The following is a 23,700-nucleotide window of genomic DNA, read 5'->3' on the forward strand; positions in this document are numbered from 1 at the left end:
ATAGTGACTATACCTGTTCTTCTGGAGAGGTTAGTATAAAGTGGACTTTTGGGACTCATATTCCAACCCGAGCAGTTTCTGTAGGTGTGCAGTCCACCGGAGTCCATCTCAGCCCTGAGCTTTGCTCTTGATGGTGGGGCTATTTTCAGGAGATGGATGGGTCAGATAGGGGAGAGATGCGTGCTTCCGATGCCTCCCCCGCACCCTGCGCCAAACGCCGAGGTTAATTATGGAGGTGTCAGCAGCCAGAGGAGGAGAACAGAGAGAAGAAAGAGCTAGAGGAGGTTTATGTACAGGCAGGAGTGGGCTCCAACACTCCCACATACTCTGCCAATGATGCTCTTAATCTCTCTCACTCACACAAAAGCATCACCGTCACAGTTATATGTAATTATACAGTCCGATCCCACACGCTCCCACTCGCAGAGCCACAGAGAGCGCACGACGCGGTTGTTACGTTAACGTATATCTATAACGCGAGAGAACATTGCATGCCGTACAGACCCAGTTCACCCACCTCCTGTAAAACTTGAGTTTGTATGTTCGATTATCAAATAATGTTGCTCGGCCATATTGTATGTGGTGTTTTTGTTACTAAACTCTGAAGGGCCGAACTAGCTGGTTTCCTGCGATTGTTGTTGGCCAAAAGGCAGACTTGAATGTGTGTGTATGTGTGTTTGTCAGGTCACAGACAGTCAAGGGAAGGACACAGAAACTGCAGGGGGTCTGGACCTCTCCCTCAAAACACCGGGAAATGTGTCACAGCTGTTTCTGTTGCGCCGCAAAGCAATTGAAACAACACATTTTACATGCGAGAGCAAACCATGAACATTATTTTGTCTGCAGTGAATGTCAGCATCAGAGAAAAAAAACACTGTTATTTACAGCATTTAATAAAGAGCCGCTGTCCTATGTGAGATGCTATGCTTTATAATGAATCCATTCGTCTGCAGAAATTGCACTGTTTGCTAAGACAAGCATCATTATTACTATTGTTCATATGTGATTTAAACAAGCTTCCAACCAGAAGTATTAGACATCTGTTACACTGTTTCTGCTACAGACGAGAATGATACCTGAAATTGTGCCACTTATTGAGTGTGCTGTAACTTTTCTAACTGATCATGCTTACAATATTTGCCTGGTGGATGATAACCGGGCAAAAAATTCCCATAGACTTTCATTGAAGGGGACCTGAGCCATATCAAGAGAAGAGAATATCATAGTGACTTGTGGGTGCGTTTGTTTGACTGAACCAGTAAGTAGCCACCCAGAGCACACTAGCAACCGCATAGCAACAAGATATAAAACACTCAGAACCCCATAGCAATGCAATAAAATAGTATATGCTAGTGTATGTTGTCAAAAATATTGATATTTCTACATGTATCAATATAGTGTTGGTCTTTGGTACCAAGTCGGTACTGAAATTGTAAAAATGTGGCGATACCAGCATTTCCCCCTAGCATTTTGAGCGCTGTCGAGCGGCCATTGTGTTCACGTGCTCAACAGAAATGTCTGCGATTAGCTACAGTGATCAACGCTTTAAAAACATGTTCATTTGCGGTTGAATAGTGCTGGTATTGCTGCTTCTCAAACGGCTTGCGAGTACAAAATTGACTTCTTTTTCATGGCTTATTGTGCTTAAAATGTCATTGTAATGAAGGTTCTTTGTGTAATGGGAAGGAAGAGGACAGGGATCGGCTTTGGGCTGCTGACAGTCTTTATTCTCACCAGAGAAAAATATCAAACACATAAACAAAAAGACGGTGCAACGCACACTCAATAATTCCACATCCAAGGACGGGCTTCACTCCACGACACGAGCACAGCTCACTCAGTCTGACTGTCAGCAGTCCCTCTCTCTCTCCCACGCTCCTGCTTCTCCTGGCGTTTTATCCTGTCTCCACGCCAATTACTGGAACGAGAAACAGGTGTTCGTGATTTACATTCAACCCGTTCAATCACCGCACATCCCCAGACACTCCCTCCTGCTGCAGACCCCGCTAAACCACGCCCCCCTCGCCACATACCCCCACCGCCCGACTCAGGCCGGGGAGCCGTCCGGCCTGCAGCCCCCCCCCCCCATTTCTGGAGAGGAAGTCGGCCACAGCCATCTGAACACCCGGCCTGTGGATCACTTTGAATTTAAAAGGCTGTAAAGCAAGATACCAACGAGTGATCCGCGCGTTGGTGTCCTTCATGCGGTGGAGCCACTGCAGAGGGGCATGGTCCGAACAGAGGGTGAATTCCCGCCCCAGGAGATAATAGCGGAGGGTGAGGACGGCCCACCTGATGGCTAAACACTCTTTCTCCACGGTGCTGTACTTAGCCTCTCTCTTAGAGAGCTTGCGGCTAATGTACAGCACCGGCCGCTCCTCACCCTCTATCTCCTGGGACAGGACCGCACCCAGCCCTCTGTCCGACGCGTCTGTCTGCAACAAAAAGGGGAGAGAGAAATCAGGGGAATGAAGTAACGGCCCGCCACATAAAGCAGCCTTCACCTGGGTGAAGGCCTGCTGGCACAGCTCCGTCCACTGGACCGTATCTGGTGCATCCTTTTTAGTCAGATCAGTCAACGGGCTGGTGAGGTCCGAATAATTAGGAACAAACCTTCTGTAATATCCCGCCAGCCCGAGGAACTGTCTTACCTCCTTTTTGGTCTTGGGACGCGGACAGGTTGCAACCGCTGCTGTCTTATCAATTTGGGGACGCACCTGTCCATATCCCAAGTGGAAGCCCAGATACCTTACTTCCACGCGCCCAATTGCGCACTTCTTCGGGTTGGCCGTGAGCCTAGCCCCTCTCAGCGATCTCAGGACAGCCCTCAAATGCTGCATATGCCGCTGCCAATCATTACTAAAAATAATAATATCATCCAGATAGGCAGCCGCATACGCAGCATGGGGCCGTAAGATCTTGTCCATGAGTCGCTGAAAGGTAGCCGGTGCCCCGAACAGCCCGAACGGAAGGGTCACGAATTGGTGTAATCCAAACGGCGTCGTGAAAGCGGTCTTTTCTTTGGATAATGGAGACAAGGGGATCTGCCAATACCCTTTTGTTAAGTCCAGTGTCGAATAAAAGCGAGCTGTACCGAGCCGGTCAAGCAATTCGTCCACACGCGGCATTGGATACGCGTCGAATTTCGACACTGCATTCACCTTGCGATAATCCACACAGAACCGCACTGAGCCGTCTGTTTTGGGGACCAAAACTATCGGGCTCGCCCAGTTACTGCTGGATTCCTCTATTACCCCCATTTCAAGCATTGCCTCTAATTCTGCCTGAACCACTTTTTTTTTGTGTTCAGGTAACCTATACGGCCGGCTGCGAATCACCACGCCCGGCTCTGTCTCGATGTGGTGCTGAATGAGGTCAGTACGGCCCGGTAGGGGAGAGAACACGTCGGCAAACTCAGCCTGCAATTTGGAAACATCAGTGAGCTGTGAGGGCGAAAGGTGATCTCCCCCCGGGGCCAGAGCGAGGGATTGTTTTTTTACATTCGCCTCTGGCCCGAGATCATCCTCTCCGCTAATCACCGTCGCCAGCATCACTGACTCCGCCTCACTCCACTTTTTCAGGAGGTTGAGGTGATAAATTTGACGTGCCCCTCTCCTGTCGGACCGTATTACTTCATAATCGAGATCACCAACTCGCCGTGTGACCTCAAATGGTCCTTGCCACTTCGCCAGTAATTTTGAGCTTGACGTGGGGAGTAATACGAGCACTTTCTCTCCCGGTGCAAATTTACGCAGATTAGTTCCCCTGTTATACAACCGGCACTGTCTGTCCTGGGCTTGTAACAAATTCTCCATAGATAGCCGCCCCAAAGTGTGGAGTTTTGTTCTCAAGTCCAGCACATACTGAATTTCATTTTTCGATTGAGATGGTCCGTCCTCCCAAGACTCTCTTAGGACATCCAACACCCCGCGGGGGTGGCGCCCAAAGAGAAGCTCGAAGGGGGAAAACCCCGTGGAGGCTTGCGGGACCTCTCGCACAGCGAACAACAGGGGTTCCAACCATTTATCCCAATTTTTGGCGTCTTCTTGAACGAACTTACGAATCATGGATTTAAGCGTGCGATTAAAACGTTCGACCAGCCCGTCCGTTTGTGGGTGAAAGACGCTGGTTCGAATCGATTTAATGCCCAACAATTCGTACAGTTCGCGTAGCGTACGTGACATAAACGCCGTGCCTTGATCAGTGAGGATTTCTTTCGGAATCCCCACTCGGGAGATTAAACTGAAGAGGGTGTCCGCAACACTCTTAGCGGAAATGTTGCGGAGAGCCACTGCTTCTGGATATCGTGTTGCATAATCCACAATGACTAATGCAAAACGATGCCCTCTCGCTGATCGCTCTAATGGCCCGATGAGGTCCATGCCAATTCGTTCGAAGGGGACCTGCATTAATGGAAGGGGGCGCAAAGGCGCTTTTGGAGTGGCCGGAGGATTTACCAGCTGACATTCACGACAAGACGCGCACCACCTGCGCACGTTCTCGTGAATGCCCGGCCAAAAGAATCGGGTCATGAGGCGATTTAGTGTCGCTGTTTGTCCTAAGTGTCCAGCCATTGGGTTAGAGTGAGCCGCATGGAAAAGCATTTCCCTGCGGCTCTTTGGTACTAACAACTGGGTTGTATCTTCTTTTGATTGAGTGTCTTGGGTCACTCGATACAACCTATCTTTAATAATCGCAAAATAGGGATAAGTTAGTGGTCGTCCAGGCCGGAGAGGCTGACCGTCAATTGTGCTGACCCTCTCAAACGCATTTTTCAGCGTGTCATCGTGAGACTGCTCCAGGGGAAAATCATCACGGTCCGAGAGAATCAGTCTCCCGATCCCGCTCGGTTCCCCTGAGGCAGTCACCACTGGTCCCCGGTCAGTCTCCCCCGCCTGCACTCGCACTTCCTTTCCCCGCGTACATTTACTCCAAGAGGCACCCGAGCATAAATGTCCCAATAATTTATTAAATGCGGGCCAATTCGTCCCCAAAATTATCGGGTGCCGGAGGTGCGGATTAACTGCCACCTCCACACTATGCTTTTGACCCCTAAATAGAATCCCGACTGACACCAACGGATAACTCGCGATATCCCCGTGCACACACCGTACCTTAACCACGCGGCCTGTATCCAATGCCCCGGATGAAATCAGGCTTTGATGCACGGAGGTTTGGTTACAACCCGAGTCCACCAAAGCCTGATATGTACCCCCCTTGATACTCACTGGTATCTGGTACTGACCAGCCTGACCGGGGGCGACCTGCAGGTCGTCCGGGACCCGGATCAATGTCCCCACCTCCATCACTGGACACCGGTCTATGAAGTGATCCGGGTCCCCGCAACGCCAACAGGCCGGCCCAGACCTGCCCGCCGCTCCAGTGGCGGAGAACGGGCCGAATGATTGGCGTGGAGAGAGGGGAGAAGCAGGCGCGGGGTCCAGCCCGGCGGTGGCCAGTCCCGCCCCCCTGGGCGGGGCTCTTGGCGCCACGAACTGCCGAGAATCCGTTCCACCCCGCCCCCGGGGCGGAACACGAGGCGGGCCGGGCGGACGGGACCTAGGTAGAGGGACAGGTTTAGAGAGAGAGAGGGGAAGAAGAGAGGGAGAGAGAGAGACAGATGGCAGGGGTTCGCCGACCCCTGGGCACGCCACCAAGTGGTCCTCCGCCAATTGGATGGCCGAATCCAGCGACGTGGGCCGGTGGCACTGGACCCACTCGGCGGTCTTCTTTGGGAGCCGAGTGGTGAACTGTTCCAGCACCACGCGATCGATCATTTGCTCCACGTCGCCTCCGTCGGCCATCAGCCATTTGCGGCACGAGTCCCGGAGCTGTTGGGCCAACACGAAGGGCCGGCCCGCCTCCCCCAGCTCCAGAGACCGGAAGCGCTGACGGTGCTGCTCGGGGGAGCGGCCGACCCGCTGCAGGATGGCCCTCTTGAGGTCGTTGAAGACCAGGAGGTTCTGGATGGGCAGCTGCTGCGCTGCCACCTGCGACTCGCCCGAGAGCAGCGGGACGAGCCGCATGGGCCACTGGTCCCGGGGCCAACCTGACACCTCGGCAGACTTTTCAAAAAGGTCCAGGAAGGCCTCCGGGTCATCTTGCGGGCCCATCTTCTGCAGTGGCAGCGGGAAGGGGCCAGCAGCTGCCGCGCTGGTCTCCGCGGGAACCTCCCGGTCTATCCAGCTCCGGAACCTCTCGCGGTCCTCCTGCTGGCCCTGGACAATCGCCTCGAAGCGGCGCTCCTGATCCTGGCGGAGATCTAGCAGGGCCCGATGTTGCTCTTGATGGAGGGCCGCGAGGGATGCGATGATGTCCGCAAACGGCGTCCCAGCGGCGGAGGTTGCCTGCATGGCGGCGGCTTCCGTCTTCCTTCCCGGGTTTCGGCACCAGTGTAATGAAGGTTCTTTGTGTAATGGGAAGGAAGAGGACAGGGATCGGCTTTGGGCTGCTGACAGTCTTTATTCTCACCAGAGAAAAATATCAAACACATAAACAAAAAGACGGTGCAACGCACACTCAATAATTCCACATCCAAGGACGGGCTTCACTCCACGACACGAGCACAGCTCACTCAGTCTGACTGTCAGCAGTCCCTCTCTCTCTCCCACGCTCCTGCTTCTCCTGGCGTTTTATCCTGTCTCCACGCCAATTACTGGAACGAGAAACAGGTGTTCGTGATTTACATTCAACCCGTTCAATCACCGCACATCCCCAGACACTCCCTCCTGCTGCAGACCCCGCTAAACCACGCCCCCCTCGCCACAGTCATATACACAAATTTTGTCGAAATGTCCATCTTGCTAAGTATTCAGGTAAATACACTCAGTTTTGGAATGTAAATAGTTGAGAGAAAACGTTAAAATGTTGTGTTACAGTAAATTGGATTCGTGCATAAGCTCTTAAAGTGACAGCAGCCTAATAAACCTTCTGCAAAAGACAAAGAGAAAATCACTCACTGCTCTTCTTGACTGAATAACTTTTGTAACTTTAATTGTAAGCATTAAAGGGATAGTTCACCCAAAAATGAAAATTTGATGTTTTTCTGCTTACCCCAAGTGCATCCAAGATGTAGGTGACTTTGTTTCTTCTGTCAGTCAAATAATGGGAGTGAATGGGAACAATAAGAGTCGAAAAAACTTGCATAGAAAAATCCAAATAAGACCTGCGGCTTGTGACGACACATTGATGTCCTAAGACACGAAACGATTGGTTTGTGTGAGAAAACGAACCGTATTTATATCATTTTTTAACTCTAATACACCACTATGTCTAACTGCGTTCAGCACTCGTTTAGTAAGGTCTGATCGCGCTCTGACAGCAGAAGTGATGTCTCGTGCATATACTTCAATAGACATCACTGCCGTTGTCAGAGCGCGATCAGACCTTACTAAACGAGTGCTGAACGCAGTTGGACATAGTGGTGTATTAGAGTTAAAAAATGATAAAAATACTGTTCGGTTTCTCGCACAAACCGATCGTTTCGTGTCTTAGGACATCAATGTGTCGTCACGAGCCGCAGGGTTTAATTTGGATTTGTCTGTGCATGTTTTTTCGACTCTTATTGTTCAAGTTCCCATTCACTCCCATTATTTGACTGACAGACGGCAACGTTAAAAATCATTATTTGTGTTCTACTGAAGAAACAAAGTCACCTACATCTTGGATTCGCTGGGGGTAAGCAGATAAACTTCAAATTTTCATTTTTGGGTGAACTATCCCTTTAATCTGTATTTACAATGAAAACTATCCAGTTATTTTACATTTGATTACTTTAATTTCTGTAGTATTTCTTACCTGAATACTACTATTAGACCCACCTGAAAAACTTAAAGCCATGTTTATTTCATTTGTCTCTTTATTTTGTTGTATTTATTTGTGCTATCATTTACAGTTTGTTTATTTGTTCTTATTTTATTACTGACTGTTTACTTGTCTTTTTTTGTAAATGTAGTTCAACAAGTGTTTTTAAGGTATGGTATATCAAAGTTGGAATTTTCAGTATCGTGACAATACCCCGTTTTGTTGAGTTTTGCACGATGAATCACCACTTAATATTTTCTTTAGAAAATGTAAAAATCTATTTCACTTTTATATCTTCAGTCAATTGAGTGACTGAATTCAGTTCTTCTTTTTTTTAAAGATTCACCTTTTTCTTTTCCCCTCTTGAGTCTTTCATAAAACGATCATAAAATGTGTGGCAGGAAGCTGGTGTCGCTACGCATGAGGATCTTTAACAGGAGAAGAAAGTGTCAGAAAGCAGGAGAGACTGAAATGAATTGAGCGAGAGGCGATTACCCATGAGCACTTGGATCCGCGCGAACGGCACTCGCCAAAGCCAAACCACCCACGGCCCCTGCACCCGCTGCACTGCAAAAAAATCAGTCCCTTAATCAGTATTTTTGTCTTGTTTTCCAGTTGAAATATCCAAAGATTCTTAAAAAATACTTGAAGCTAAATTGTGAGCTAATCAGACTGTGAAAGAGACGAATGGGGAAAAGATGAGGGGGAGGGAGATGAATGTAGGACAGAGGGATGGAGGGGGAGAGTGTCTGTGCTCCTTCATGTGGTGAAGGACGTGGTGCATGTGGCCCACAGCAGCTGGTCTGCCGAGAGAAACTGAAGTTTGACCCTGACGAGGAGGAAAGGGAGAAGGGTAGGGAAAGAAAGAGAAAGAAGAAGCATAGATGAAGTGAGAGTTAAGGCGGAAGGTGAGAGGCTGTAGTCTTGTATATGCACAAAAGGACGCAAATGCAAGTGAAAATGTTACGTGCTTACCAGATTGTGTAACTCCTGTCGTGGATGTGCTCTTTCAGTAACAATGCATTGAAACACAGGCAACCAAGGCCCTGTTTACATCTGGTATTAAGATGTGTTTTAAGATTTGCATGTGCACTCATCCGAAGTGCGCACACGGAAAGCCACGTCTCAGACAGCATGCAAATATTGAGTTTTTCAAGTCTTGCCCTTGAACGGACAAATTGGCACAAAAATTATTTCAAAATGCCCATCTTGGCGAGTATCATAGCGAACATGTCTCAAGTGAACATAAACAGTTGAGAAAGACAATGCATGTGTATCAGTATGTTGGATCCGTGCATTTAGTCTTAAAGTGACAGCAGCCTAATATTCCTGCTATCTGTGTTTTTAATGTTAACCAAACAAAAGACATGGAAATCACTCATTGCTCTTGACTGAATAACTTTTGTAACTCTACTATTGATTACTCTTTATTTAATTTATGTAAATTTGTTATTTTACATTTGATTAATTTATTCAATTTCTATACCTGAAAACTATTGTTAGATCCCTTAATAACCTAAAAAACATCTTTGCTCTATTGTATTTATTTGTGCTGTTGCTTGTAGTTTATTTGTTCTTATTTTCTTTATTTTTATTTGACAGTAGTCCTTTTTCCTTGAATATAGCACACACCGAACCGTGCTGAAATCGTGATGAACCGCGAGTAATTCGAACTGTTACACCCCTGGTAAATATATGGGCTTTTTCAGATCTTTTGATCTAATGTACGAAATAAGCTCACACAATTTACATATGAACAAGGACGGAGATGACTGAAAAATACAGAGAGCATAAGCTTTCGTTTCTGCTCCGACAGCCACAAGACCAGCCGAACGCTGTGAGTGCATGTTTGAAATCAGGAATGGTGAGAGAACATTGTGCATGGAATTTTTTCATGTTCAAACCAAACTTGGGTCTTCAGCCAACAAAGTTTAAGTCTTGTCTGGCTAGTGCGCTTCCCATAATGTTTACGCGTTAAGTCATTAAGGCGGTCTTTAGTAGCTGTTTGAACACATTCGACCACATGAGCAATGCAATCCGGTTGAATGCGTTTTCGACTACCTCTGGAAGTGGACAAGCTCAAAACATTTTAGACCCCATTTACACCTGTATTTGGTGTCGTCCACTTGTGATCCGATAAACCAAAACACATCTGTAATACCAGGTGTAAACAGGGCCTGTAGCACACAGCGATCATCGTTTTCATGATCGATCATCGCTGTCACCTCCGAGTACTGAAGTGCGCATGCACATCTCTACTGTAGACCTGAGAAGATTTTGAGAAAGATAAAGAGAGACTGCAGAAGGTTGTTCATGTCTGCTCTTTGAAAACATGCCCTATATATTTATATCTCTCAGTAGTGGAAGGAAAGAGGTACCGAGAGAAAGATTGAGGAACAGACTGTCACATCGCTATGAGGAAAGGACATGAAAACACTCTCATGAGGGAAGGTAGAGCACAGACAGGACGAACAGAATGACATGTAAGGGATGACAGTCATTAGTGGACTGTGGAGGGAATGTGTGTGTCGCAGCGTGAGGCTGGGAGGTGATGGATATAAATATCTGAGCACTGTTGTTTGGGGAGTTCAAGCGGGAAAAGCCCAGGCTTCCTGTCTGACCGCTGTACCAGCAGGATGGGAGTTCTGTTACACATTTTATACACAATACTCTCAATGCATGTTGATGCCCTACTAACATTTATTGAAACACTGTAAACGAATATGGAACTACACAATGAATGCATTAGAAAACAAATGCATTTAAAGATTTTAAACACTAGAAAGCTACTCGTTCCGTGAGTAGCACTAGTACACACATGCATTAACATTCTTAGATTGTATCTGCACATGTATGTGTAGTTGTCATTCAAATAGTTTGACCAAACACATGCTGTCAGTGAACAGTTAGTCTGGATTTTTTTTTATCATGCATTTCCTACGCTATTATCAGAAGGCGCAAAGTTTATTTAGCTGAAATCACTGAAGATGTGAAGATCATTTATCTGTCAGTGAATCAGGCTTGCTGAGCTCTTCCGTCAGCAACTTCACCGCAGATGTTATCTGGGTTTTCAAGAGCGAACACGACATCCCGAGAAGGATAGCTGTAAAGTTTGTTCTGTATGTGTGAAAATGTCATGTGAAATACCCAGTGCAGATTCCAGCGCCATCTGATCTTGCTATTATTGTTGGAGACAGTGTCAGTGAAGAGCTTGAAAGGAGATATGAATCCTGTAAAGAAAAAAATGTATTTAGAATACATTAAATGCTAACATTAAAAAGAATACAAAATTGGCCATTTTATTAAAAAACTCTTACAATGTCCTTTCCACCACATAATAATATGCATAATATCATTTGAAATGTGTGTATATGCAGTTTTGGAAATTTGTTAGTATATAAACTAGTGAGAGTGTGAAAAGTGTTTACATGAGTTTATTTTTTCACTTTTGGTCAACCATGCCAGAAGTGTCCATAGGTGAAGAAACACCCATTTATGATTGGATCTGCCCACGGATATGTCCACCTACAACTTCTATTTCTTCCCCATGATCCGGTCACAAGTGTGATGTATGTGCTGAGTTTGCTTGAGTGTGTGTATGTGTGTTTGTGTGTAGTTTTCCTGCCATTGTCAGTAGGTGTGTGTCAGGCTGCAGTGACAGAGCTCAGGGGCAAATGAGAGAAATGTGTCTCCATCCGGCACACACATGAACACATAGTCACAACAACAACATCACAGACACACACATACAAAAAGACCCTGACCTGAGGGAATTCAGCCCCAACACATACAAACCGAATGACTAATACCCTGACCACACATTTATTCAGGAAACATTAGCGTAAATGCAGTAGTTTAGAAACTGCATCCTTGCCTTGGGATAGAGTAAGCGTGCAAAGCATTTGTAGTTGCATGAAGGGTCTGAAAATTTTTATTTCTCTCCTGACTTGCAGCAGGTATGATGCTGAAATCAGCATGTTCCTCTGAGAACATTTTGAGGAACATGTGTATATTTTACAGCAGCAATGGATGGCTCTGGAAGAGCAAGCATTCATTTACCACAGGGTCTGGGAACCTTTGGAGTGCTTGGTTCAAAAAAGCTTGGGAAACCCGGAACAAGTAGTCGCTTTTATCCAGAGTGACTAGCAGTACACTATTGCAAGGACAAAGTCCTCAAGAGCACAATGGTGATCATTCGTTTCTTGTTGGGTTCAAACCAGCAGCCTTCTGGTTACTGTTTCCCACTGCTGGGACTGCTGTGCACAGTTGCTGCTTTGAACACAACAAGAAAGAAGTTATCCCCAGCGGGATTCCTGATGCTTTTATAGCTATGTAATGTATGGAATGTCCCAAATCTGACACACATGTATAAGAAGACTTGTGGGAAACCTGCGTACTGTTAATTTGATAACCGATAACAAGACGTGTCCTAAAAATGAAGTGCTGTTAATGTGTGATGTTCTTATCTAGAACATTTTGTATTGCCTCTTGATACATTCTTGTGTTGTTCTGTTCATCACGTTCTTATCAGGACGCTGCTGGCTTCAGATAAAAGCACAAAGATTAAATTAGCACTAATCACCGATCTGCCCAAGATTCCTCTCAGTCTTGGGGTCTCGCGGGAGCTCTGCGTACACGTTGATTTTGTTACACTTATTACCTTTGGCACATCTTTCTCTTGCTTGCGTTTCTTCATCCCCCAGTGCAGAGTCTCAGATCTTAATCTCTGGAGCGAGAGGGAGGCGTGAGAAAAAGGTCTGTGTCAAGGACATCCTGCTCCGATGAAAATGAGGAGAGGAAGGATTGTGTTGTGGAGCACCAGTAGCCTTGAGGAAGCTGATAATGCTAAGGCTCAGAGAAGCTGTCCTTCAAGTGCATGTTCGCCAGGGCCCTGCGGGCGGGTAGAATCACAGCGAGCACACTGACCCAGTTATAGAGTTGCAAGGAGAGACTTAGCAAAGCAGAAGTAGAAAGAGAAAAAGAGATTCAGGAGTTAAGATCAGAGACTCGTCCTGCAAGCAATTCCAGAAGATCGCTTCCAGATCATTCGTTGTCTTCACGTTACTTGTTGACAAGACATGAACAAGGATCATTCATTTTCACTCTTTCACAATCACTAGTCAAATCATGAAAGAACTTGCTGGCATACGTCACCAGGCACTAACTGAACAACATAGATCCATGACCATTAGCCCTTACATAATCAGACTCCTCACAAAAAGCTTTGCATCATCAAAGTGTGAGGTCACCAAATTAAGTCACATCCTGTAGAGTCACTCAATCAGTCTAGGCAGAGCAGAGAGACAGTCAAATACTCCTTTAGACTAACAGATCCATGGATAAAGTGTCCCTTTGTAACAGGTTGCCCATAGATTGTCTTGCAGAAGGTCATCTTGGGTTACATAATAGTCCTTAAAATAGCTCAAAGTGCTAGACGTGGGGCTGACCTTGTGGTTTGGTTCTCTGGGGGTAACGATGGCAATGATGATTGCGAGAGATTCTTGTCTGTCTCTGGTGACAGGACAGGATCTGACACCCATACACGCCCCACGGTTCTCAGGTGTCCTCCGTCAGGTCTCAGCTATCTGACGGCATGATGATCTCAGCGCTACACTGGCAGCGGGAGGGTGCACGATTGGGTGTGTTAGGCGTGCTTGGGCTCTAGCAGGCAGCCATGTGTAACAGTGATGTCAGCCTACCTTGCACCGGTGGAAGTGAGCCTTGCCCAACTTCGGATGCTGCTGGAGAAGAGGTGGGAAGCACACCGGTAGTTAGGAAAGGAGGAAACAGATTGAAAAGGCAAAATGGAAGGATGATCAGGGCCCAGAGGACAGTAGAGGAGAACCGAGTATGCGGGAAAGGGCGGAAGCGGAAGGTCACCTGGTACCACAGGCTTCTGGGCTACAGGTTAGTGACAGCTTTGTGGTGCCTTTTTCACTCTATTTGGCCCAGGTGTTGCTTTATATCACTTCAGCAGCTGAACTCCACACTTTTACTTCTTTTCTCTCCGAGATCGAGAGTGGGCGGCGCGGAGAGATGATATCATAGCTGTGTACGTGGGTTGACACCTGACTTAAAGCATGGAGGGAGTTTTCAACCCACACACAACTACAAAACCTAATTGGCCGAGACAATGGGAGTGGGGACAGAGATTATGATGCTGACAACAAGATTTAAGACTTAAATACACCAACGGTGGCGTGTGTTGGACTGTTGCCATGACTACACAGGAGGGATGATATTACCGCAGGGTGTCGTGGGAGGGAGGGAGAGTCAGTGGCCGCTAAATTGAACACACATCCCCTTGCGTTTGCACATGTAAACCCTCTGTCCATCCCTTCATGTCTGCCTCTTGGATAAACAGGAGCTTGCACGGCAAATTAATACTGGCCGATGATAAATGTCACACACATGCACATCATCCATCTGAAATCTCTCGGTGAAGCCAGACCACTGTCAGAGCCCGTTTTAGTAGAACTAATTCCATTATAGCAGTCTCCCTGATTGCTCTTCCTGTCTGTTTCCACCGGCTCTGGTCGGCATGTGGCGTATCCTTTATCTCAAATTGTGTTCCATTCTGCCTGCGTGCCATGCACTCAGTTGATTACTTTCTAGTGATATGTTCTGCTGTCCACGAAATGACACTGTGTTTACCCAGGACTGATTGTACACCCTAATGTAAGGTGTCTTTAAACAGTGGACATCGTTGATTGATTTGCTTAATGCCATGGAATAATATTAAACAGAAATGCGTTACTCATTTACCTGACTGCAGTGGTAAAGAGGATATGGAGTTCTCAACCTCTTCAACTTTGTCAGTTTAGTCCTGTCTTGACCATTCAACATTTAACTCATTCACAGGCACAAGAAAGACATGCTTGCTTGCTGTGCCTGAAGCATGTGACACTAATAATTCAGTAGTCACGTTGCTTTCTAATGCAAGCCTTCTCACTCAGCTCCCTGTATTGCATATTGCATGTATGTTTTGCATGTTTCCTTCACAGCATTTTGTCACAATGGCCTTTTTTCAGATGCATGTGTCATCTTATCCCACAAGAAAATTTTTTTGCTCACAAGTCACTCTGGAGACTTCTGGAAGAAGTGTCAACATTGTCTAAGGCGGTCGGCACCGATAGCCTCGTGGGCAGTGCACCGACATATAGCGCCGTTGTGCTTCGGGCGACCCGAGTTCGAATCCCGGCTCGAGGACCTACAACCAACCTCCTCGCTCTCTCCCACTTCGCTTCCTGTCTGCTTACTGTCCTATCATAATAAAGGCAAAAATGCCAAAAATAAATCTTTAAAAAAAATGTGTCTAATGAGAAAGACCTTGAGATCTCTTCTGAAAACCTTAAGGAGACATGTTAGATACTTTTGGTAACGCTTTAGTGTGGGGAACAATTCTCACTTTTAACTAGTTGCTTATTAGCTTGCATATTGGCTGTTTATTAGTACTTATAAAGCACATATTAATGCCTTATTCTGCATGACCATAATCTACATCCCTTAATCCTACCCAGTACCCCATACCTAAACTTAAACGCTACAACAACTACCTTACTAACTATTAATAAGCAGTAAATTAAGAGTTCATTGAGGCAAAAGTCGTAGTTAATAGTGAATATGTGTTCACCATACCAAAGTGTTACCTTAATTTTTGTCAGTAGAAAAAACTGAGAACTTAAGTCTTCATTTTGTCTCCATTTTAGCATGCTGGTGTATAGGAGAAGCAATTGAGATGTTAAAGAGATCTTGTTTGTGATTTTTGTTCTATTCTATGTATATAACATTTGTTTATGTCTATTTGTTGTCATGTTCCTGGCCTTCACCACATTTCGTCACAGTGGCATGTTTTCAACGCACATGTCTTCCAACAGTGGCTCTATTTTTAGCTCGGAGGGTAAAGGTGTGTGATCCCGTGGCCCCAGCTCGCTTTACAAAAGAGCTCGTAACTAGACTCTCGCTTGTGTTCTTTCTGAACGGGATAATTTTAGATGAGGATTTGAAACTTTCAGCAGGGTGTCAGGTGGCTGTCCCACCATTTCCTCATCCGTTGTTCTTTTCACCCCCTGACTCTATTGCTTGTGTCGTGAGTTTGTGTAAAATTATACACAGAGCGTGGGGTCACTTTCAACCTTCACTTCAAAAGGGACGGCCATATGGCACTGTGTTTACTATGTTAAATACTGAGCCTTTTGGAGGAAGATCAGGTAGCAAGAGTTTTTGAGGAAGGAGCTTGGAGTTTCAGCAAGTTCAGTTACACACTTTAATATGCACAACAGGTGGACTTGCAAATAATGCGGCTGGAGATATAAAACACACATACTACATGATCACTATTATAGCCATAGATTTTTAATGCAGGTATCTAGTATGCTAATGAACATGCTAATATGCTGATATAGATGTTAATGATCAATGTATTGGCCACATACATAATTGCTCTCTTTGTGTTTGTATGGGCAGTTTGTTTTGTCTACAAATGTTATTTTTAAATATCTTATGTTGCTTATAAAAAAGCCACCTGTAGATGGTTTTATAATAATGTGAAACTATTTTTGATTATGCACATTCATAAATGCCTGGTATTTTGGTAAAAACTCATTTCCAAACTAAAGTCATTCCATGTTAACTCCCTGGCTAAAAAAAAAATTGATTTTGATAATTATTTTTCTGGTGAAAGAACAGGCATGCAAACTTTGGAAAAACATAATTTATAGCACTCCGACAGTAATGTTCTATGCAGTTGTTTCATTAGAAAAAAATTAGATACATTTCTAGTTTCAACATCATTTGTTCTTCAGATATTCCTCTTTAAAAGAAAAAAGTATTAGCTATATGTAAAATGACCCACATTTGATTTTTTTGACCACTGAAAATGTGTAAAATTTACCAATTTACTCATGGAGCCACATTAAAATCCTCATATTTCTGTAAATGAAGCATATTGTGCTGTAGAAAATAAGATACCAAAAGAAAAGTTTGTTAAAAACCAAAATCTAAAAGGACATTGAGATATCTTTAATACTTCTTGAATTACAGGCATGCAAACTTCTGGCAAAAAACACAAGATGTGTTTTTTCCCCATTTTTGAATGGTCACTGTTGGAATATAATGCAACAAAGATTGCTAAAGTCAACATATCTAACTAATAGACCTTCCAATCTCAGTGTAAAAATGAAATAATGATGCTGTCATTTTTACCCCCTGTAATTTGACCCCCCTCTACAAAACATTGGATTACTCTGTAAATATGCATCTATGGCATTTAATATTTTGGCTTTCATCAGTGTTTATGATTGTCTTTCTTCAGAAAAAAAAAATGAACAAAATCAAAAATTTGAGCTGGGGAAGTTTCTGAAAGTTGGTTGAGTTTGGGGGTTATCCTGCTGTGATCTATCTGTGATACTGGTATGTGATGAGGCCATTTCTGTGGAATAATGACAGACAGGGAAAGTGATCATACAATACTGACTCATGCAAGCCCCTTGCTGAGACACACACACAAACACACACACACACACACACACACATCGTGTCTAAGAACAGCCTTCTCTGCCCATTTCATACCATATGAGGTAGAGGCTCTCTTTGCATGCAGGGAATTATGGGAACTTCCTGGCCAAGCAGACTGGTTAACAGATTGGTCTGGATCATTTTGATACTGGCACAAGGTAGACGGCCGTCTCCTGTTGTGTGTGTTTGTAGTGTGTCCCCAGTTTAGATCCATGATGACTAGTCCTTTTATGTGCAACAGCAAGGAGCTTAGCCCAGATGTCAAAACCTTCAGCTCAGCAAGGTCTCATTATTTTCTCTTGAATGCATTTACTCAGTCTTGGACTGAAGCTATTTGTGGTCATTCTGTTTTGTAGGAAAGCCATCTCGCGGTCAGGCCTCCAGCATTTGGGTCCAGCACAGAATCCCTTCCCTGCTCTGAGCAATGGACCTGCCAAGGAGCTCCGCAACACAGTGGACTGGAGCGTAAGTGTTCTTCATCTGTCTTTAATTCTGATTGTCTATCCAACTGCATACTGGCAGTGCTTTGATGATATCATATGGTACTTTGATATAGACATGGGTCCATGTGACTTAAGCCAATAAGTAACCAACAAGCAACCACCATAGTTCCTATAACTATTGCCGGAAGTACCCGCTTTTTGGCGTGTTTGCACTGCAGGAACTGGGAAGGATTTTAGTTAAAATAACACCTTTCTTGTAGCCCTCCTTTTTGCTCTTTTAAATGCATAATGTCTATTCCATCTCCATTATCACAAAACCTAAGACCAGTATTGGGGGTAACACATTAAAAGTAACTTGAGTTATGTAATCAGATTATTAAAAAACAAACAAGCAAGCCCAGCCCAGGTGAGGAAAAAGTAATGCAAAAGTAATGTAACGCATTACTTTCTATAAAAAGTAACTAAATAGCGCATTTAGTTACTTTTTTTGGGAGTATTACAATATTGTAATGCATTACTTTTAAAAGTAACTTTCCCCAACATTGCCCATGACACAACAAAAACACAGCTCCGTTCATGGTGACCACCATCCTTCAGTTGTTGACTTTGTTGAATGCCGCGTTTAAATGGCATCACTGTCAACCGGCTTACATCATTTCAGAGTTCCTACTGGCGGTGCAAATGCAACCAGGAAAATGGCCCTAGGGGAAAATTTAGTTCTCGGGGGATCGCCATGGTAGTTAGTTCATATAACTGAGCTCCTTTAACTAACCAGTGCGAAAGCCCCTATTTTAATGAGTTTGGCACAGGCAAGTGGCACTAGTTTAGAATGTTGCATTGTTTTTCCCCTTAAAATACAATGTAAGCATAATATATAGTGAGTTTTTTTATATATATATATAGGCCTATATAATACAGTATGTGACATTCCAAGACTAAAGCCTTAGAAGATTTGTTTTGCACATATCAGCACATTCGGACTGGTGGGTGTTGTTTGCCGTGGGCGGGTCCCGCAAAGACGGTTGGCATGGCAAAAGAGAGACTCGTTAATCCAGGTGCTGTGTGTACAGATGGAGACTGCTAAGGGGGCGGAGCCCAGCGGGACGCTTCCTGTGCGTCTTTGCTGGCCTTTCCTTCCCCGCTAGTTCCCGACGTGACCAGCGCAGCCATCAAACATTAATGCGCCTTCCTAAAGCTGCTAAGTGTGTGTACGAGGCAGCGCTAATTGAAGCCTCACAATGTGTGTGAATTGAATGCAGGAAGCTGAATGTTTTTGCATTTAAATGCTCAATTGCATATGTCAAGTCAATTTAAGTTACATTTATTTATGTACGTTTATAAAATACAGATTGTTTCAAAGCAGCTTTACAGTAAAAAGAAACAGCATTAGTGTTCCAAAGTTCTTCAGTCATGAAACTAATACAGTTTCAGCTGTAAAGCAGCGCTTAAAAGACAATAATGTGATTCAGCTCAATTTAGGTATGAAGCGAACTCAGCTCAAATATAAAGCAGCTCTACAGAAGATAATAGTGACAAAAATAGTGCAAAGTTCATCAAATGTTAAATTCAGCTATTATAGCTATATGTATAACTGCATCCATGGAAGTTGTTATAATAGCCATGAACCGTGATGATCATTTAGCATGAAGGGATTTTTTCATTCTAGAGAGCATTTGATCAATGTTTTTGGTTTGTTTTCCTGGAAGAGTAATGTAAATGTGTATATCTGCTAATTTTGTGAGCAAGCATGCAGATGATGGTCTAAAAGCCACAAAACTTTTGATCTGATCTTCCTGCGCACAGGAAAACGCAGTGAATGGTGATCACCTGTGGCTGGAGACGAACTGCTCCGGGGATCTCTGCTACCTGGGTGAAGAGACGTGCTTGGTCAAGATTGCAGTGAGTGTCGTGTTTAAACAGGTTTAAACGGATGAAAAGAACTGGAGAGAAGTCAGACAGTTGCTGTATTTAGAGAGCTAGCTGAAGGCAGAGAAGAGAGTGTCATTAGAGCGTTTTAGCAGTGACATTTTCTTTTATGAGATAATGTGAGGCTGGTGTGTATTGAAAGGAAGAGGCAGCTATTAGTCTGAGAATGTTCGGCAGGTAAAAGGATTTTGTTAGGCTTTTGTTAAAACGCGGCGCTGCTCTCTGATGTTTTCAAGAGCCGTAGAAACTCTATTATTGCCACTTCAAGTGGTTGGCAAAATCCTTCCTTGCCTCAGAGGAAACAAGCTTTTTACAGCTGAAGATGAGAGTGCAGTGAGAGCATATTCCTTTTACAATTGAATTAAAAGATGCATCATAGATGTGTGCGTTTGCTCAGGCTATTGCTCTATGACAAATCATTGTGTGTTTTGTGCTGTTCGGTTCTCTTTAAGAAGTCGGCTCCCCGGAGGAAGTGTGCAGCCTGTAAGATCGTGGTCCACACGGCGTGTATCGAGGAGTTGGACAAGGTGAGCGGAGACAGAAATATCCGTTTCATTCTCATGCACGTCAGAAGTACGCCCTCCGCAGATGAACTCTGACGTTTGTCTCTTCAAACAGACATCAGGAGGATAATGAAATGGGATGAGATGGTATAATCTAGATACTGCAGTTATGGGTTTTAGGATCAGGAGTTGTGGGTCCCTGCTGTTGCGATGTTCAAATATAGTTATCAGTACAATTGTGTGAATAGATGTGAAAGAATATCAAGGTAACCGTATATATCACAATATCCATTTAATTAAAAATGTTTATATTTTACTATGTGGTAATGTCTGTTTTTGGTTCAGTTATTGAATTAAATATATTAGAAATTCTGTAGAATTAACTAAACGTTCAGACTGTCTTTTTATTGTTTGTTAAATTTGTTAAATATATAATACTAATACTAATATTCATAATATATTGTGTGTATATACACTCACCGGCCACTTTATTAGGTACACCTTGCTCGGACTGGGTTGGACCCCCTTTTGCCTTCAGAACTGCCTTAATGCTTCATGGCATTGATTCAACAAGGTGCTGGAAACATTCCTTAGAGATTTTGGTCCATATTGACATGATAGCATCACACAGTTGCTGCAGATTTCTTGGCTGCACATCCATGATGCAAATCTTCCGTTCCAGCACATCCCAAAAGTTCTCTATTGGATTGAAATCTTGTGACTGGTGACTTACATTGGGTTTTTAGGCCATTTGAGTATAGGTAACTCATTGAAATGTTCAAGAAACCAGTTTGAGATGGTTTGAGCTTTGTGATATAGTGCGTTATTCTGCTGGAAGTAGCCATCAGAAGATGTGGACATAAAGGGATGGACATGATTAGCAACAATACTCAGGTAGGCCCAAAAGGGGCACAAAGTGTGCCAAGAAAATATCCCTCACACCAGCAGTCTGAACCATTGATTCAAGGCAGGATGGATCCATGCATTCATGTTGTTTACGTCAAGTAAATCTGAATGTCGCAGCAGAAATCGAGACTCATCAGACCAGGCAATGTTTTTCCAATGTTTTTCCAGTCCTTGTGAATTATAGCCTCAGTTTTCTGTTCATGAGTGGCACCCGGTGTGTGTTCTGCTGCTGTAGCCCATCTGCTTCGAAGGTGTGTTCAGAGATGCTCTTCTGCAGACCTCAGTTGTAACGAGTGCTTATTTGAGTTACTGTTGCCTTTCTATCAGCTGGAACCAGTCGAGGCATGTTCACCCACAGAACTGCCGCTCACTGGATTTTCTTCTCTTTTATGGACCATTCTCTGTAAACCCTAGAGATGGTTGTGCGTGAAAATCCAAGTAGATCAGCAGTTTCTGAAATACTCTGACCAGCCTGTCTGGCACCAACAACCATGCTACGTTCAAAGTCACTTAAATCATCTTCCTTCCCCATTCTGATGCTCAGTTTGAACTTCAGCAGATCGTCTTTAGCATTTATACATGCCTAAATGCATTGAGTTGCTTCTGTGTGATTGGTTGATTAGATATTTGCTTTAACAAGCAGTTGAACAGGTGTACCTAATAAAGTGGCCGGTGAGTGTATATAAGTATTAATGTAAAGTATTAAACTACATTATCTCTCCCTCACAGATCAACTTCCGCTGCAAACCCACCTTCAGAGAAGGCGGCTCTCGATGCCTTAGAGATGTGAGTCGACTTCATCGCCACATGACTTCAAATCATGCATCACTCTGAAGTTGCTTTGACGTATACTTATTGTACTTTATGTGCTATGGCAGAATGAACCCTTGTTGGCACGTTTACATGTGACCCGTTGTGTCTGTTTGCGACAGCAGAACGTTTTGAGACATCACTGGGTCCACCGCCGGCGGCAAGAGGGGAAGTGTCGTCAGTGCGGCAAAGTATGTCACACTGTCAGGTTTTGTTGAAGGAGAGTGGCCAGTTTGTTGTGCAAAAGTCAAGTGTGTTAATGCAATCCTTCACTTTCATTGTAGAGTTTCCCGCAGAAGTTCTTCCATAGTAAGGAGATCGTGGCCATCAGCTGCTCCTGGTGCAAGCTGGCAGTGAGTGTCACGTCACAACAGTGAACAAATTCTGTCTCTCTCTTTAAATTAATTCAATTATAATTAACATTTTCTTAAGAATAAAAATGTAAACATTTAAACATATATTAAATAATTGATACATTAATAACAGGTAATGTAAATATAATGAATATATAAGCTAATATAGTGCATATATTTAGTGAAATGCTCTTCTCTAGAGTTCATTTCTCTAGTGAAATAGCATGCTGTGGACACTAAATGACTTGCCTGAGGTAAATGTAATGCTATGTGAGATATTATTCTCAAGCTGTTTTATTGATGTCTTTCTGCGGTTGAAACGCTTATTGAGAGATTACACGTCAACATATCTATGCATAGATCGTCTGCTGTTCTTCTTCTGCGCTTTTTCCTGTTGTGGGGGTTAGCAAACAGCGTTGCATTACCTCGCGCGCCCCCTTCTGGATTGGAGTGGGGATCGCCTGTGACTGACTGTATTCGTCGTCTGACTGTATGCATTGAACCATGACGACTCGGGACGAATACTGTTACATCCCTAGAGTTTAACTCCCAAAACCTCACTGGTTTATGTGATGCATACTTGATCCATCTCTTTTCCTTTTTGTCTATCACAGTTCCACAATAAGGTCACATGCTTCATGCTCCATCAGATCGAGGAGCCCTGCTCACTGGGAGCTCACGCCGGGGTCATCGTACCCCCTTCCTGGATCATCAAAGTCAGGAAGCCGCAGGTACGCTCACCTCAGACGGCTGCTGTTTGCATCTGTTTGGGTTTTTATTAGCACTTTATGAAGCGAGGTTTATGTAATGTCCTGAAGGAGATGCTAATGCAAAGTGACACTAGATTGTGTTTTGAAGCTGGGCTGTATGCTCTTGTCTTCTTCTGCTGATCATCTTCAGCATTAATATGCTTTGATGCTGCGAGATTTTATATCAGTAACATCGCGTTTCATTAAAACTCCTCTACATATTTTATATGGAGCTTCTTTCATTGTTTCCTACACTTTCAACATCACAGTTTATCTGTTGCATTAAAAGCTAGAATTGAATTGATCAAAAACTGACCCATCATATCAACAGTCATTGAAGATATTTAGACCATGCCCACTCTGATGACACGCTCAGCTATGATTGGTGGATTTGCTGTATGCATTGATGGGGCAGGTTTTTGAAATGTGGCATGTCACTGCTACTTTCAATTCAGGAGTTGCTAAAAGGGAAGTTGCTTGTTTGTACTCAAACTGTTGTTGGAATAGTTCAACCAAGGAAAATCTGTACTCCTCATGTCGTGCTGAACCCATATGACTTTTTATTTTGTTAAATAAAATAAAAGATGTTTTGCAGAATGTTCACATTGCTCTTTTTTAAACAATGTGAATGAGTTTAAGACCAGAGGAAGCTTTTTAGGAAATAAAGTCTTAAATGTTGGTATTTTCGTCA

General features: G+C 44.1%; 2 protein-coding genes across 13 annotated transcripts in view; one reads left to right on the top strand and one right to left on the bottom strand.

Moving 5' to 3' along the window:
* Window positions 1-23,700, top strand: part of dgki (diacylglycerol kinase, iota) — a 64,715-nt gene that overhangs the window by 13,918 nt on the left and 27,097 nt on the right. Inside the window, exons 1-8 of one of the 12 annotated variants that reach the window (XM_048154908.1) lie at window positions 13,193-13,710; window positions 17,676-17,784; window positions 19,566-19,661; window positions 20,141-20,215; window positions 21,827-21,883; window positions 21,976-22,098; window positions 22,192-22,260; window positions 22,875-22,991. In XM_048154908.1, the coding sequence (XP_048010865.1) occupies window positions 13,478-13,710; window positions 17,676-17,784; window positions 19,566-19,661; window positions 20,141-20,215; window positions 21,827-21,883; window positions 21,976-22,098; window positions 22,192-22,260; window positions 22,875-22,991 (879 nt within the window). In that variant the 5' untranslated portion in view covers window positions 13,193-13,477. Of the gene's footprint in view, window positions 1-13,192; window positions 13,711-17,675; window positions 17,785-19,565; window positions 19,662-20,140; window positions 20,216-21,826; window positions 21,884-21,975; window positions 22,099-22,191; window positions 22,261-22,874; window positions 22,992-23,700 lie in introns of those variants that run through there. The other 11 variants (XM_048154912.1, XM_048154913.1, XM_048154909.1 and 8 more) reach the window with 11 other exon arrangements.
* On the bottom strand, window positions 1,706-6,769 carry LOC125244727 (neurotrophin receptor-interacting factor 1-like). Its single transcript, XM_048154921.1, has 2 exons — window positions 5,229-6,769; window positions 1,706-1,918 (listed from the first exon to the last, which is right to left on the bottom strand). The coding sequence occupies exons 1-2, from the start codon at window positions 6,351-6,353 to the stop codon at window positions 1,916-1,918; spliced, it is 1,128 nt and encodes a 375-aa protein (XP_048010878.1). The 5' UTR covers window positions 6,354-6,769; the 3' UTR covers window positions 1,706-1,915.

The sequence above is a fragment of the Megalobrama amblycephala genome, linkage group LG14, assembly GCF_018812025.1.
Source record: "Megalobrama amblycephala isolate DHTTF-2021 linkage group LG14, ASM1881202v1, whole genome shotgun sequence".
Taxonomy (NCBI): Eukaryota; Metazoa; Chordata; class Actinopteri; order Cypriniformes; family Xenocyprididae; genus Megalobrama; species Megalobrama amblycephala.